This window comes from Emydura macquarii, unplaced genomic scaffold (assembly GCF_026122565.2).
Source record: "Emydura macquarii macquarii isolate MOO-44397 ecotype Brisbane River unplaced genomic scaffold, CSIRO-AGI_Emac_v2 contig_2768, whole genome shotgun sequence".
Taxonomy (NCBI): Eukaryota; Metazoa; Chordata; order Testudines; family Chelidae; genus Emydura; species Emydura macquarii.
Window position 1 is genome coordinate 28,872,391 of NW_027132905.1, and position 16,339 is coordinate 28,888,729.

General features: G+C 46.3%; 1 protein-coding gene across 2 annotated transcripts in view; it reads right to left on the bottom strand.

The window, feature by feature from the left end:
- ECSCR (endothelial cell surface expressed chemotaxis and apoptosis regulator) overlaps nucleotides 1–16,339 on the bottom strand; it is a 33,269-nt gene that overhangs the window by 8,050 nt on the left and 8,880 nt on the right. The window contains exons 1-4 of one of the 2 annotated variants that reach the window (XM_067566813.1): nucleotides 8,475–8,503; nucleotides 8,026–8,070; nucleotides 3,322–3,363; nucleotides 2,524–2,574 (exon numbers count right to left, since the gene is read on the bottom strand). In XM_067566813.1, coding sequence (XP_067422914.1) covers nucleotides 2,524–2,574; nucleotides 3,322–3,363; nucleotides 8,026–8,044 — 112 coding nt within the window. In that variant the 5' untranslated portion in view covers nucleotides 8,045–8,070; nucleotides 8,475–8,503. Of the gene's footprint in view, nucleotides 1–2,523; nucleotides 2,575–3,321; nucleotides 3,364–8,025; nucleotides 8,071–8,474; nucleotides 8,504–16,339 lie in introns of those variants that run through there. The other variant, XM_067566812.1, reaches the window with a different exon arrangement.

The window sequence follows — 16,339 nt, forward strand, 5'->3', positions numbered from 1 at the left end:
TAGCTCACAAGATAACATTGCAAGCTGGAAAAAACCCTGCAGTTGTTACTGCATTCTCTCAAATGATTTTTTCCCCCAACCCAAATGTAACCACAAACTCTCTTCCCAGTGCTTAATTTGTGCCAAGGTTGAGCCCCCGCACCTCTAGGCTTGGCAGTTCATAGCCCCGGCACATCTGGGCTTGCTGTTTCAATTATGAAAGTAAAAAAAATTGTTTGAGCTCCAGCACCTAATTGCTTGAGCCCCAGCACAGCTTTCATTACAAATTAAGCACTGTCTCTTCCTCATCCCCACGCCAAAAACCAGATTGCTTGCCAATAAGCCATCTGTGGCACGCATTAGCTTGCCTGAGACCCTGTTTGAGACGTTAAACTAAAGACTCAGCACTCTCCTCTGTGCTGGTTAGGCCTCAGCTGAAGTACTGTGTCCATTTTTGGTCACTAATGTACAGGAAGGATGTAGCGAAACTGGAAAGGGTCCAGAAGCAAGTGACAAAGATGATCAAACGGATGGAATGCAAGCCATAGGAGCAAAGGCTGAAGGAACAGGGTATATTTAGTCTGGAAAAGAGGAGATTAAGGGATACATGATAGCAGTCTTCAAATACTTGAAAGGCTACCATAAAAAAAGAGGGAGAAAAGTTGTTCTCTCTTGCCACAGAGGGCAGGACAAGGGGCAATGGGTTCAAAATACAGCATAGCAGATTGGGGCCTGGTCTACACTGGTTAGGATACTGTAGACCAGATAGGTTAGGATACTGACCACTGAAAAGGGAAATGGCTATTTCACAAGAATGAAGGGTTATTTTGGTAGGAGACAGACAGGAGAGTAAACGCACAGTTGAGCAGATACACACCTGTGTCTACCGAACAAAGTAGAATTTTGTTGGTGCAGCTTTTGAGCATAGACCAGGTCTTAGTAACTTAGGAACACACATTTTGATTTTCAGTGCTCCTAAGTCATGTGGTGCTTTTGAAAAGCCCACTAGCTCTAAAATCTGAAGTAAAACTTTCTCAGAGTTTGAGAGTTTTTAGGTAATGTGACCTAGTGGATAAGACACTGAAGTAGAGGTCAGGAGACCTGAGTTCCATTCCCATCTTGGTCAATGGCCTTCTGTGTGATCTTGGACAAGTCACTTCCTTCTCTGTTCCTCAGTTTCCCCATCTGTAAAATGGCAATAATGATACTGACCTTCTCTGTAAAGCACTTTGAGAGCTAAAGATGCAGTGTTGTATAAGGGCTATATTATTATAGTCTGGCCCATTGTAGAAATAGGAGCCAGTTGTGAAGTTAAGATCTGGTTTCAGATTCAAGCTGTCTCAGATATCAGGGATGTTCAGAGCTAGGGGATTGATTCAGGATCATGTTGTGTTCACTTGTTTTGAGGGAAATTATGTTTTTAAAAGATTTTTTCAAACAAAATGTGCTGTACATTTCCAGAGGAATCTACCCTGACAGGAAACATGTGGACCCAAAATAGGAAGAATTCAGACTCGCTCACTATATTGGTTTAGTATATTTGCGAACAAACTTGTAGTTTTCTGTTGACAGTCTGTCTCCTGTCTCTTTGCTTCTAGCCACCTCCAGCAGGCTCCTTGAGCCAGTTTCAGTGGAACCAACAGGCAGAGAAGAAAAATAAGGTAAGGGAGCACTTTTTGTTTTAAAATCCATTGTTTCAGTCCTTTCCATCATTCTGCTTCTGTGATTTGATAGCTGCTTCCCTGGAAATAGACACAGGAACTCTCCACCAGCAGTATCTGCAAGGGCTAATGGATTAAACCTGGGACTGGGAGATGGGAGAGCTGGGTTTAGTCCCAGCTCTCACACTAAGTCACTGCTCCATTGTTCCTCACAGTAAAATGGAGATGACAGCCCAAGGGTGTTGTGAAGATTGGCTAGTGAGTGTCAAGCACCACAATATGTTAATCACTTGTTTGAATGAAAATGTGACGTGTGTGTATCTAGACCTTCATTTTTTTAAAGTCAGCGTGGTGCAAGGAAGCCTCTTCTAATGAAGGAGGTCATTGCTATCGTTATTTCTATTGCAGTATCACATAGAGGTCCAGGCCAGATATCAGGGACAGGCACCTTTGGGCACTGTGTCCCTCTGGCACGCACGCAGTCCCTGCCCCGAAGAACTCACAGTCAATACATACAATGAAACCACAGGTGGAGAAAATGACTACATCCTGGGGGAGGAGAAGGTAAGCAATGAAAGCAAGACCTGCACCAAAGCTAGGCGCTCAATTGGAAACCCAGGCCACAGCACACAGCCTCCCTTACTGCCTCCCTAATGAAGATCCACCTGAGAAACCATGCCTGCTAAATGGCTTCTGTTTTTGCTTGGCTGCCCAGCAAAAGCTGCACAACAGGCTACGCAATTGCCTAACACAGGCCAGTTACCAGACAAGCCAGCCAGGATGCTCCCTTCACCACTGCTCTGCGGGCTCTGCTGGCATCCAGTGCCACATGGGCTACCAGTCCATAGTGTCCCTCAGGCTCTTCCCCTTTGCCTGACTTTACCTGCGCTGTGGTTCTGGCCTGCAGGGACTGGTGATGGTGTTGAAATGATACCTGAAACAGGAGAAAAGTGGTGGGGTTAGATCTCTCACACCCCAGCAGCAGGTGTCATCCTGCTGGGCCCCAGAGAGGCTGAGACGGGCGGATGGGAAGGTGGCCTCCCCGCAGCATTGGGTTGAGAGATTGATGTGGTGAGGAGAAAGCAGCAACGAAGAGGACTTCATCCATCACCAGACCTGAGACAGGCTGACATGGCTAGGGGCAGGTGAAGACCCTGGACTGGGAGAGGGCCCACTGCCAGAGAGCACAGATGTCTGCCCCAGGGACTGAGGGGAATGGGGAGCATTGGCAAGGCAGGGAGCCAGGAGGGCTACCATACAGCCACTTGTAGGCCTCCTCCCTGCTTCATAGCTTCTCCTGGCTGACTCTGCTCCCAGCTAGCAGAAACTAGCTCTGAAGCCAAGGGCTGTGGTCTTCCCCTCTGCAGGCCACCAAGCCAAGCTTCCCGCTTATTGCTCCTGGGCAGACAGACCAGGAGAGGAGAAGCCAAATTGGGGTCATGCTTCATGTCCCCCTTAGGGGGTCTGCTCTTTTCTCTGATCTCGGAGACCTGAGGGAGGCAGGGCTGTGATGCACAGCAGTCAGAATGAGATAGGAAATGCAGAGTCCCATCGGAAGGACAGAGACACTTCAGGAGGCAGGGGACCCTCAGGTTACTCTGTATCTGTTGGGCCCCATTTAGTCTCAATCCAGCACCAGATAGCAATAGATGTTGTAACTGGATCGAAGCACTGACTGTACCTGCTGTGACTCTGGCTGTGATTCGTGGCATGGCTGGAGTCTCTGAAACGACAGTTTGTGCAGAGTCAGGACTAGAGAGTAAAGCTACCCTACTTCTCAGGATTTCCTTGCTAATCATTTGGATTGGGTCTCCCTTCCTGCCTCCCATCCTCTGTCAGGTCAGGCTTCAGAAGACACTTACTACCACTTCCCAAAAGCAGCAGATAATGAGAGGTAACGAGTTGCTTGTTTTGAGTGGGAAACTTGTTGACTGTATTATTTAAGGCGCTCTCTCTCTCTCTATATATATATATGTAATAAGGCGTAAAAATGTAACAGCAAGAGTAAATAACCATTGGAACAATTTACCTGGGGTCGTGGTGGATTCTCCATCATGGACAATGTTTAAATCAAGATTATAAGTTTTTCTAAAGGATCTGCTCTGGGAATTATTTAGGGGCAGTTCTCTGGCCTGCGTCAGACAGGAGATCAGACTAGATGGTCAAAATGGTCCCTGCTGGCCTTGGAATGTATATTATTTTTATTCTTTATTAATTGTATTTAGTCTAAAATTGCTGATGTGTATTCATTCAGGCTGATATTCGCCCTAGGGCAGAGGTCTGGCACAAGACCTGGGCACATAAGTGGTGCCTAGGTCTTGTGCCAGGCTCTGCCCTAGAGTGAATTTCATCCTCAAAGAACAAAGCCCACAAGTACATATAAACACATCAATATAATCAGTCAGGTTCCTAATTGTGGGGGCCACAAGAAGAGGGTAAAACAATGCTTCATTTTATGGTAATTGTTTTCTGTGAGTCTCTCATTGTGCTTCTCCTTCATGCGTTGTAAATGGTCGTCATCGGGCAATAATAATCTACTGCACAGTGCTCAGTGTTGGTGGAGAAAGGCCATGAACTATTGTGTAGAGGAGAGGCGATAGTTAAAGCACATGTAAAGTGCTTTGTTAAACTGAGGCCTTAATGCTATTGAGCACTATGGGTCAGATACTTAAAGATATTTAGGAACCTAAAGATGCAGACTGGTGCTTAATGGAGTTTTCAAAAGCATCTAGGCATCCCACATGGCACTTTACAAATCTGTCCCTGTCTCCTTCCAAAGTTTTCTTCTCCAGACTGGACTGCAGAACAGATACCAGCATTACCTTGATCCCTAGTTGCACAAAATGGCAATTGTTTTCCAATGGCAACTTCTCAGGACCTTTCTTTTCAGTAATACATTAAAATATAAACCTCATGGAACAGGAATAAGCATATGAAAAACAGCACCACTTCCTAGTAGAGCCCTGTGAAGGCAGGGGAAGGAAAGTATTTCCACTATTTGTGTGTCCTTGACCAGTTCTGACAGTGATGGGTGCCCTTAACACTACTGAAATCTAATTCCCAAGCCTTTTTTTGGGGGGGCTGTAGCAATCACATTGCCCACCTGTATGATGGTGAAGTGACTAATTAGAAAGAAAACATGGAGACAGTCAAGCAAGAGCTTGTCCTCCTGAGAGAGTGTTCTTAAGGGGAATTGAAAAGTAGCTAACACAAGCAAAAGTGAGTAATATCAAATTCCCCCTGACTATGATCAAACCCAGCCCTCTGCCTTTGGGGGAGGAACCTACCTTCCCATTGGCAATCCCTCCTTCCCCAAGTTTTAGAGCTTTTCCTAAGCAGTGTTCCAAAGGCAGGGAGAAGCTAAGCTCCGGTTAAGCTCTTTTTCCCCAGCGGCCAGCCAGGAAGCATCCCGTCCCCTGATTAGACTGGCCAGAACAAACAGAAAGGCCAACATTTTGTTGTCAGATCCACCCTCCCAGAGTTCCTCCTATTGAGTTCCAGGAAAGTGGGTGGGCACAAGCCCACCCGCATCTCAAGGCCCTTCCCCTAGCCTAAGGGGAGGAGCCACTAAATCCAGGGCTCAAATGAATTAGAGGGGACAAACAAATGATAAACCAGGAACTGGCATGCGGGTCACAGGATCATAATCAGGGAGCCTGAGGAGTTCCATGCAAGCAAGGACAGAGGAGCTGAGATCTGCCATGCAGAGCAGAGAATGGGATTCTACTCTGCGAGTGCAGAAACCTTTCATGCAAATCTGTTCTCCCGGGAGCCATGAAGAACAGAACTTGGCCTGAATGGGAATCCCAAGAGCAACTCCCACTCCAGAGACTGGGAGTGCACAGATCCAGGTCAGGCCCATCTCTGCAAGAGAACAAGTGTCCATATTCCTGCAGAGAATATGAAGGAAGAGAAGAAAACCCGCCTTAAACAGCACATAGAGGCTGCTCCCTGGAAGACAAGCACCTGTCTCAGGGCCTGGGGATGTGGTGGGGGAGAGGGGAGGAAAGGGTGCCCAGCACAGCTGCACCTTTCACACTGCTGCTTGTGTCCACTGCTGCAAAGCTCTTTGAACATTGTCCCCGCTGGTGTGCCAAGGATTTATGGTGGGAGCGCTGTGCTCTGAGGGCTGCATTAGCACCTGGCTCCCAAAGAGCTCCCCACCCCCTGAACAGCTCTCTGTGGTTCCTGGCCCCTGGCTCAGCTCTGGGAAGCCCACTGCAACCTTGGGGCTGGGTTAGCTCCTGCAGAGTGAACTGTAGGGGAAGACTAAGGGTGTGTCTCCGCTGTAATTACAGACCCTTGTCTGGCCTGGGCAAGCTGACTGGGGCTCAGGCTGCGGGGCTGTTTAATTGTGGTCTAGACTTCTGGGCTCAGGCTGCAGCCCTAGCTCGGGATCCTCTCCCCTCATGGGGTCCTAGAACCCAGGCTCCAGCCCGAGCTGGAACATCCACACCACAGTTAAACAGCCCCTTAGCCCAAGTCCGAGCCAGCCATGCATGTCTAATTGCAGTGCACCCTCAAAAACTTGCTGTGGTGGATGGAGTGTCGGGGTAGGGAGTATCAGAGAGGGCTCTACTCCCCCAAGATTATCTGGAGTGGCAGCATCTTTGCCCCAGTGAGCCCCTCACCTACCAGAACCGGTTCTGCCTGGCTCAACTTTAACCCTCACACTGTGTTTTAAGGCCTGGGGGTGGGCAGGGAGCTGGAGACAGTGGATTCTGATCATTCCAATTCCTTTTCCTTGACCATCTTGTCCTTCCCATTTGATAGCACCATCCTGGAAGTGTGAGAAGCACCATTTCCAACACCTAACCAGTACTGCCAACTCTCACGATCTTACCACAAGTCTTGTGCTATTTGGTGTTTGCCTTCAACCCTCAGCTCCTGAAATCCGGGGATTAGGGCAGGGTCTCAGCTTCCGTTTTAAAAAAAAGTAAGTTTATAGTCCTCATGGTTACAGAGAAAATCTGAGTACACCCTAAAAGCTCAGAAATCCAAGGTCAGATAAAAAACATTTCAGAATTTTACTGTTATTATTATTATTATAATTTTTGTTCCAAATCTCATGATTTTTAAGCCACTCATGATTTTGGGGGCCTAACCCATGATTTCTGAATGCATGGGGTTGGCAATACTGAGTCCAAGTTTGCAGCCACTGCTCCTAACTCAATGAGGTTTGGATAAGTGACAGCAGCTTTCAAATGTACAGAATGCTCAAAACAAGGAACAACAGGAATTAGTCCAGAGCCAGGCAGCTTCAGGGCTCTGTAAAGTTTCCCAAAACACTGGTTTCCAGATACAACATCTCTGATCATAAACAGGGAGATAACATCTAGGGAGGGGAGGGGAATTTGGAGAGATGTAGTGGGAAAGCTGATTGCACCTCTGCTGAGAGAGCCAATGGCCTTGCAAACTTCCTTATGCACAGCACAGCCAACACCCACATTGCTGCATCCCCAATTCCTCCTACATTACTGCACAAAGCTCATTTCAAACCTGCCTTGCAGCTCCTTAGAACTCCAGCTTCCTGTTCCTTGTCCTTGCCGATTAACTGGCTAAAAGGTCAGGGTTTTTGTGCATGGAGGTTTTTAAAGGTCCGCACTTTCAAAAGTGTCCATTTTAATGGGGAAAAACAACCAACTTTGTTCTGCTAGGTGCCTATCTGCACCTCTAGGCGTCTAAATACTTCTGAGGATCTAGGCCTAAGAGCTGGGGTTTTAGAAGTATTTAGGTGCCTAACTCCCATTGGTTTCCATGGAAGTCAGGTACCTAAACACTGCTGAGGATCTGGGTCTTTAGTGCCTGATTTTCAGGTGAGCCTATTACCTACAGCCAGGGCCAGGGTTTCTGAAGCGCTCGCATGTTGGCTATCACAATGGGAGCTGCTGGGTGCTGCCCTCTCCTGAAAGAGAGGCCCCTGCTCTGCAAACTGAGGGCCAGATTCTTCACTGCAATGCCTCCCATGGCCCAGCACAAAGGCAGCATAAGTAGGCGGTATGTAAGGGACTGGGGATGGATCCCATCCCAACCTGGGTCTGGGAGCAGCTCAAGCAATGTAGCTCTTTCACAGATGCTCCACATCTCCAGTCAGGATCACAATATCTATGCCTTCATCCCTCCCGAAACGCCCTACATGCTGGGTGTGGTGGAGTTGACGCAGATCCCAGCTGCACCACAGGCATGGGGGAATGCAATCCATCCCCACGTGCCTGCCCCTTGGACAGCAGAATCATCACAGTTCACTACATGGGGGACCTTACATTGCCCCTACAGCAGAGGTAAATTTTACCCTAAGGCATAATCCCAGCTGTTCCCTAAACATGTCAGTTCTAAGAGACACATATACAGAGGGGCTGAGATCCTAGGACGATTTGTTTTTTACCTGCTGTGTGTCCTGCCATAGAAGGTGCAGTTATGCTCTCAGCATCTGAAATAGAGAAAGGCAGCTTATCAAGAGAACAAAAGGCTGGTGTTTTCCTTGAGCCTGGCAAGGAGGGGGGTTCTTTTTGTAGAGCCCATCAGGCCATTCTGGCTCCATTTGCAGCAGGTCTATACAAATCCACCCCCAGGTGCCTGGCTCTGTGTAGGTGGGAAAGCCCCGCGTCTATAAGCAAAGAGCAACCTAGGAGCCTGCAGGGCCTTCTGTGGACCAGGTTTAGAGAAGCTGCTGCAGCCAGGAATATTTGATGGAGGACTTCACCCCTTATTCTCATCCCCACCCTCTGGGTTTCTGCTGGGGGAGCCAGTCTAGTTCCCAGGGAAGCTCCCTAGGGGTTTCTGCAGCTGGGGCTCATTGATGGGAGGCAGCAGAGCATCACATCCCCTACTCACCCAAGCCATGCCCTCTTCTTCACAAGCACTGTCCCTCTGGATGGAACTGAGGTTACAGCTGCTTTGCACCACCAGAGCCTCATCCCCGCAGGGAACGATCTACAGCTGGAATGTCTTGCTCACCATTAAAATACCCATTAGATCAGTGGCAGAGGTAGGACTGGAACCCAGGAGTCCTACCTCCCCTTCCCTTTTCTCTATGCACAACCTCACCTCCCGCCAGAGAAGTAGAAGAAGGAGGGAGTAGTCACATATCTCTCTAAAAGCTGTAGGGGAAGCCATCCTTAGGATCCTCCAGCTCCAATCAATTCCATGCACAGCAATATCATTGCATGTAATATAACCGAAAACTGGCCCAGGCCACAGAGAATTTGCACCCATTGTACCAGGTCAGAGCTTCAATACTGCGGTGAAAACTGCTTTGCAACATTAGGAGAGAGCACAGAGGTTGAATCAGCCATATCATGACACAGGTTCTGTCCTTGCTTATATCTATGCAAGCCCAGAATGTATCCTAGTGTTGCTGTTATCATGCGTATAAGAGCGTATGCCAGTGTTATCAAGCACTCGTGTACATGCACACACGCATGCACGCACGCACATGTAAAAGAGAAGGAAAGATACAGAAGGCATGATAATGATCCTTTACAACAGTAGCATTTTTCAGGCTTCCAGCTAATGTGCATAATTCCCCTGCCACCTACAAAGGGTAAGCACCTTGGGGAATCTAAAACATGGTTATAGAATGAAAATGTTGGGCCTCTCCTCCCACACAGCTCATGTGGCTGAAAGCCAGAGAGCAGCCCGACAAATGAGCAGCTGACACATTGTTCTTGTGTCTCTCTGCTGACCACATTACTGACATTGTTCTAGCTGGTTAGAGCCGGGTGAATTGTAAGAGCTCTGAGAACATGGACTGAATGCAGGATTTAGTGATGCGGATGTCTGGTCACTAAGAACGAACCGTCCACAATGCCCACAAGATGCGAGTTCAAAACTAATAATAATAATTAACTAAACAATTTTAACATGATTCCCTTCCCTGGATTTCCCAGTGTGCCTGGCCTCTTCGTATCTGTCCATTAGGTGTTTGCTGTTTTATTCAAGCTCTGGCTCCTGGCAACCTGTGATTACATGAGAATCTCAGCTTTCGTTTGGAAAAAAAAGTTTCTAGCCCTCATGGTTGAGGATGATGCTTGAAAGTAAGACCTGAATGTACCCTAAAGGCTCAGAAGGCAAATAAAAGAACCCCAAATACATTTATTTTACAATCTCATGATTTTGAAACGAATCTCATGATTTTGGAAGGGTCTGGCTTGTGATTTTTGAAAGTTTAAGTTGGTGATACTGGGGCCAACTTCATTTTTGAGCTTTTTACAGTGCTGGGCGCATTGGGTAAAATTTTCAAAAGTATCTAAAAGATTTAGGAGCCTAAATCAATTAGATTTAGGCACTTAGGACCAGACCTAAATACCTGTAAAATCTGGCCCTAATTGCCTAAATTCTATTTAAAAATTGGATTTGGTGCTTCTGAAAATTGGACCCATTGTCACCACTTAATAATTAAGACCACCCAATCCCTTTCAGACAGGCCAGTGAATGGCTTGCGGATGACCATGACTTTTGATTGCTAATGCCTTGGGAAGAGAGACTGAAACTGTGAGCTGAAGAGGAAAGAGCCCATGTTCCATTACCAATCACCCTCAGATCCAGCGATTGAAATGCTGGAATCTTGTCACGTGTGCATGAATGTAACATTTCTCTCCATGCTATAATGTGTGGCTGCATGTATAATATGTGTTGCCATGGCTAGGCCTGTGTCTTGGCAGGAGAGCTGGATGAAGAATGTGTGTGTTGTCCTGTGTATTGTGGAAGTGTGTGTGTATTTGCAGTGTGGACTTCACCGTTTCTGTTTCTGTCCTGTTCTGTTGGCAAAAGTGTCACTTTGATAATCTGCCTTCCGTGTTTACAAAGCTTTCTGTGTAGGATTCTGAGCCCACTGACACTGGTGGGAATCAGGAGTCCGTGTGTTACACTGGCTTAAAACTGGTGTGAGAGAGAACAGAATCAGGCCCATAGATTTTGCCTGAATTGCAGTGTTAATCATACCTGCCCTGATTCTTCTCTAATTGACACAGGTTTTGCTCAGCGATAACGCCACCAATATCAGTGCAGCACCTGTTCCACACTGGTGTGTGTAACTCAGAACAGAATCAAGCCCACAGTTCTTTCACTCTGCTGCTCATTCATTCACAAGCCAGCCAGGTATTACGATTACACAGGAGTAAAGGGAAACTCCGATTAAAAGAGAGGAAACCGTACTTGGGAATAAGTTGAGCTATGAGTCTGAAAGCCCATTGGGTTCCTAGAAAACAGGTGCAGATTAACACAGGATGAAAGTGAAACATCTGGGTAGGACAAGGGTCGACCTTACAACACTTTCCTATATAACATCTTTGATTTTGCTTAAATAAAAAGCTTAAAAAGATGAAGCAGAGCCCATGTCCTGGGCCTCTGACACGTGGGGAGTTACACAAAGGGCCATTTTTCTTATTAGGTTTATGCATTAAAGAAAACTCTGGTCTTCATATAAGGGATGAACCTGCTATAATGCTGGACACAGGGGAGATCAGATGTCCCAGAAGATCTATTCCACTTCTCCCACTTGGTGATATATTGTCTGCCTAATGAGGCAAGTCAAAATGTGTTTCAGCCTGGCTGAGGCACAGGGCCTCAGATGGAGAATCAGGAAAACCAGGTTCTTTCCTGCCACTGACTTTCTGGGTGACTTTAGACTGCTCACTTCACTTACCTGTGCCTCAGTTTGCCCAGCTGCAAAATAGGGATAATGATGCTGACTTGCTTTTGTAAAATGCATTGGAATGTATGAATAGAAAATGCTGTCAGAGCTAAGTGTTACTGTGTTTTGGGTATGTTGCAATGGACATTTACCATGCAATTTATAAATAAAACAAGGTATAAACTGTTTTAAGTGGCAAATTATTAACTTCAATTGTCATTAATTCCTTTGGATTATTGCAACATTTGTAGTGATGCTCAATTTATGTGCGTGTCTGTGCGGACATGATCTTTGAGTGTGTTGGAAAAGTTAATCATAGATAGCTGTTTTAGTCTGTAACAACAAAACCCAAACAATCCCCATTAATATTCATGCAAAATAAAGGAGTGTCCTGATCTTATTGTTCTTTTCATTGCCTTCTCTTCCCCTGTCCTTAAATGCACACTTACATACCCACATGCACTTGTTATCACATGCCAGGTTCTGCCTATACTTAGATCATACAGTTAGAGGGGTTGGGATGCACGTATTTGTCTGGAAAACTCGATGCTCATGCAGAGGTTTGTATAATGAATGGAGGAAGAGGAAGCAGCACAACTCTCTGGCCAGCCGCTGGGACTAGGGGTGGAGGTGGAATCAAAGCTCTGGCCACACACCTTCCCCACCAGCTTTCCCCTTGCCCACCTGCATGGGAAGGGGGCAGGGCCCAGCAGAGCCTGATCTCCCATGAGTAGCCCAATCAAGGGAGCAATGGAAGCCTTGCACACTGGTACTCCCTTGTGTGGGTGTGGACAGGAAATCACACCCTGATCTTGAACCCATGCTTCTGGGGCTTTCGTAGATTCCAAGGCCAGAAGGGACCATCTAGTCTGATCTGTAGAGCACAGGCCAGAGAACTTGCCTGAACTGATTCCTAGTTGAACCAGAGCAGATCTTTGAGAAAAACATACACTCTTGATTCAAAAGTTGTCAGTGATGGAGAAACTACCATGACCCTTGGTAAGTTGTTCCAGTCGTTAATTACCCTCGCTGTTCGAAATTTACCACCGTGTCTCCAGTCTGAATTTGTCTAGCTTCAACTTCTGGCCATTGGATCGTGCTTGTGCCCCCCGGGAGCTTATGCTCAGTGCATATTTTTCAGATGGAAGTCTCTCAGCCAGGGGTTTTTTCCAAAGTCATTTTAAAAGTATCCCAGTCAGATGAGGAGCTTAACGGCGCATACAATTCAATGAATAAATATTAAGCCATAGGTTTCTTTCCAGCTAACCTTTGTCCCAATAAATACCCTGCCCTGGAAAATGCTCCACTGCTTTTCCACTCTGTGGCTACAAAGCAACCGAAACAATTTGCATCAATCTCTATGGAAGTTAGTCTGCATTGACAACAGCTGCTGTACTCCAACCCCTTTCGCTCTTCTTCACAAGCAGCGATGCGGTATTAATGCCCTAACCATCAGGGTTTGTAAATATCCTGAACAATACTCCACTGCAAATGTTCCATAGAAGTTTCCCAAAAACAAATAGCTCTCCTTTCCCCAACCTATCACTTTTCCAAACATAGAGGGCATCATCCTGTCACCCTGCCTAGAGGACTAACTGCATATAACATTGCATTTGCTTTTTTAGATGAAGCCATATTTTTTAGAGCCTGCGTGTCACTCCAAGCACCTGAAATGTCTACAATAGCTATTGTTTATGCTCAGTAACTTCCAAACAGCTTAGCTACTGCTTAATGTACGTTTAAAGAATTGGCTTCAGAGTTGGCAATTGATGTAGTCAGTTATCAGCCCAACTGAATAGAAGCCTTAAAACAGTTAACCCCGGAAACAGGACATGAGGGAACGAGGAGGTGGGGGAAGGGAAGAGGAGGAAGATGCTTCCTGGTGAATAAAGGGAAGGGGAAGGTGATGGTGATTGCTTTGGCCACCCCAATCACTGGATCCTAGTGAGGGTAATGTTGCATTGCTGCTAGTGCTTTAGTACAGTGCAGCGCCGACGTACTAGCTCCGGTTAAAGAAAGGTCAGCTAAGTCCATGGGAGTTACGTTGGCTGAAGCTCTGCTTGCATGGAGTTCCTAAGCTCCCTGAAGCCGCCAGCCTATTCTGCATCTTCGCTTCACAGATCTCGAATCCTACAAAGCTCAGGGGCTCCTTGGACTGAAACTTTGAGTTGCCTGGCCTGTTATCTGAATACTCGGTTTAATGAAGACTTGAGCCTTACCCAAGACCTTGGGGAATCTGGTATTCTGCAGTCATCAATGAGACTGAGCTGTCAGCTGACCTGTGTGATCAGCCCTATTACCTGATGGAAGTACCATACACTTAGACGGGCAGTCATGACGAGGGAGTGGTCTGCCAGGGGAAGGCAGATATTAATAGAGTTTAAGGCCAGAAGGGACCATTAGATCGTCTAGTTGGACCTCCTGTATATCACAGACCAGAGACTTTCACCCAGGTACTCCTGCATTGAGCCTAATAGCTTACATCTGAGTCAAGCATCTCTTCCAGCAAGGCAGCCAGTCTTGATGAGAAGTTTTCAAGATGGAGGATCCGCCACTTTTCTTGGTAGTTTGTTCCAACGGTTAATCACCCTCATGTTAAAAACATGTGCTTCATTTCTAATTTGAATTTGGCTTTAACTTCCCAACACTGCTTGTTCTGCCTTTCTCCCATACGTTAAAGAGCCCTTTAGTACCCAGTGGTCTCTCCCGGGGAAGGTGCTTATACACTGTAATCAAGTCACAACTCTGGCTATGTCTACTCCAGTCTGGAAGGTTTAATTTCCATCTTGAGTAAACTGTACCTTAAGAGAGAGAACTAACCACACAGTAGGGGAAGAAATGAAAGCCAGCCAAAACGTTGGAGCAGGAGTGGAGACACAAAGGGTGTGTATAAAGGAAATGCCACTGCTTTCAGACTTGCCAAGCGGGGAATCCTTGTGTGTGTGTGTGTGGGTGTGGGGGGGGGTGATGGGGAGGGGAAGGGAATGATGCTGACAAACAATGTCAGTGGTGTATGTTGGGGGTGGGCGGGGCAGAGCAGCTCCGCTTGTAAAAGAATTGATTGTATGTGTCTGCAGAACGCCTATGAATCACACCGCTGTCCCAACCCCCAAAAACAACTCGTAGGTGCTACTGAAGTACAAATAAGTAATAGTAATAGGCAGGACACCTGCAATCCGGCTGCAATTACAATAAACATCAGAGCAATTCAAATGACTTGCCAAATTAAATGCTGCCAAATAACCTTTTCTTGAGCCTGGAGTGACTTACGGTTAGATTGTGCAGTTTCAGGTGGGGGCTGGGAGGCTGCTGAGTGATTCATGATGGTAAATACTGCTTTATGGCCTGGCTGTAATGGGAAAGTCTTGATAAAGCGGATCCAGGCTCTCTATAGGACTATAGGTACATTTCACCTCCCTTACTCAAAGACAACTATGTGATTTTTCCCCCAGAGGGTGGCTGGGCAGGAAAAATTCTGGATCCTTTTGTGGTATTTCTTCTTTAACCTTATTTTAGAGAGAGAGAGAGAGAGACATTTCAAACAATAATTTGGTGGGTTTTAAGAAATTCCCAGTTGCTTTTTATTTTTCAAATTTCAGACATTTCAAGAACTTTTGCTCTCAGACCTATTTTCTATTGCTACAGCAAAAAGAGAGGCACGTGACATCTTTAAGGGTTGCAGTCTGGGACAGGAACTTAATCAACAGCTGCGGTTCAGATTCTTCTTCTGCACCAGGGGCCTGATCTTTCCGTTCACTTCACTGGGCTTTGACTCAGGCCCTAGAAGGACCTTGCTCAGTGACATGTGCTAACAGGTTGCTGGATTCCTCATGGGGGGAAATTCACATCACTCATACAAAGACTCAGGAACTGGGCTTTATGAGGGTGAAGTATATGGGGTTTGAGACAGAAATCCATCCCACTGACTCGGGAGGGGTGGAGAATAGGGCTGCATAACACCTTGTGTCCTAGCAGCACACATGCCGGGTGTTATGCCACTGGAATCACATAAGTAGCCTCTCTCCTCGCCCGACTCTTGCCTGTTTGGGGGTGGGGTGAAATCCTTCCTTTCCAGATGTGCAGAGAACTCCCACATTCCATCCCTGCTCTGTTCTGTAAATAGTAAGTACAGGGCTATGTAACCTTATATCTGCCCTGTGCCCCAAGATCCAGGCCCCCTTTGTTTTTATGATGTACAGAATACACGCTTCCAGAGAGAGATTGGATTGTTAATTATCATCATCAAATACTTTGACCTTTCATCTCAGTCTTTCAAAGCACTTTAGCCAAGGTTTTCCTAACTACAAGCTTAAATTTAGGCTCCTAAATTCATATTTAGCCACTTAATAAGTGACCCAATTTTCAGAAGTGCTCAGCACCCAAGGCTGATATGCAGCCATTCCTTCAGTGAAACACAGCAGCTGTTAAACAGCGCACAGCAACAGTAAAGAACAGTGTATGATGGGAATGATGGAAAATCCTATAGCTCATTGAAGCTGCAGGTGGATATTCTGATAGGTAAAATTTAATGTGATGGACAGAATCCTGTATATAATTTTTGTAGTTACTAGCTGTGACAGATAGTGCAGTCATATGCAGTATCTTTGGGGACCATATTGTTTTAAGTTTATGAATGATTTATATAGCATTGTGTGCCAACGATTGTATACAACTCTGGGGGAAGGGAGAAAAGTTACCACACCTCCTCTAGGCACTAAACACAGTAGGGACTGATTAAGGGGAATCATTCAGGCTGTAAACAGCTCCAGAGAGGTACAGCTAGATGGGGGAGCTTGCACAGACTTGTTCATACTGGGGTTTCAGAGACCAGCAGACAATGAAAGAGCTTTTTCTATAAATAGCCTGAATTTAAATTGATTCAGGGACTTCTTTCTGACCCAGCAAATGGACCAGGACCTTCTGGCCAAGGGGCAACCCAATCCTTGCAGAAAAGACTGATGGCTGGGTGACCGCTGGTAAGATTTAAGCATGCGTATAGGAACCTTGGTTGTTTTTTTATAGGTGTTCTCTGTAATGCCTTCATCCTAAGAATCAACATATTTAG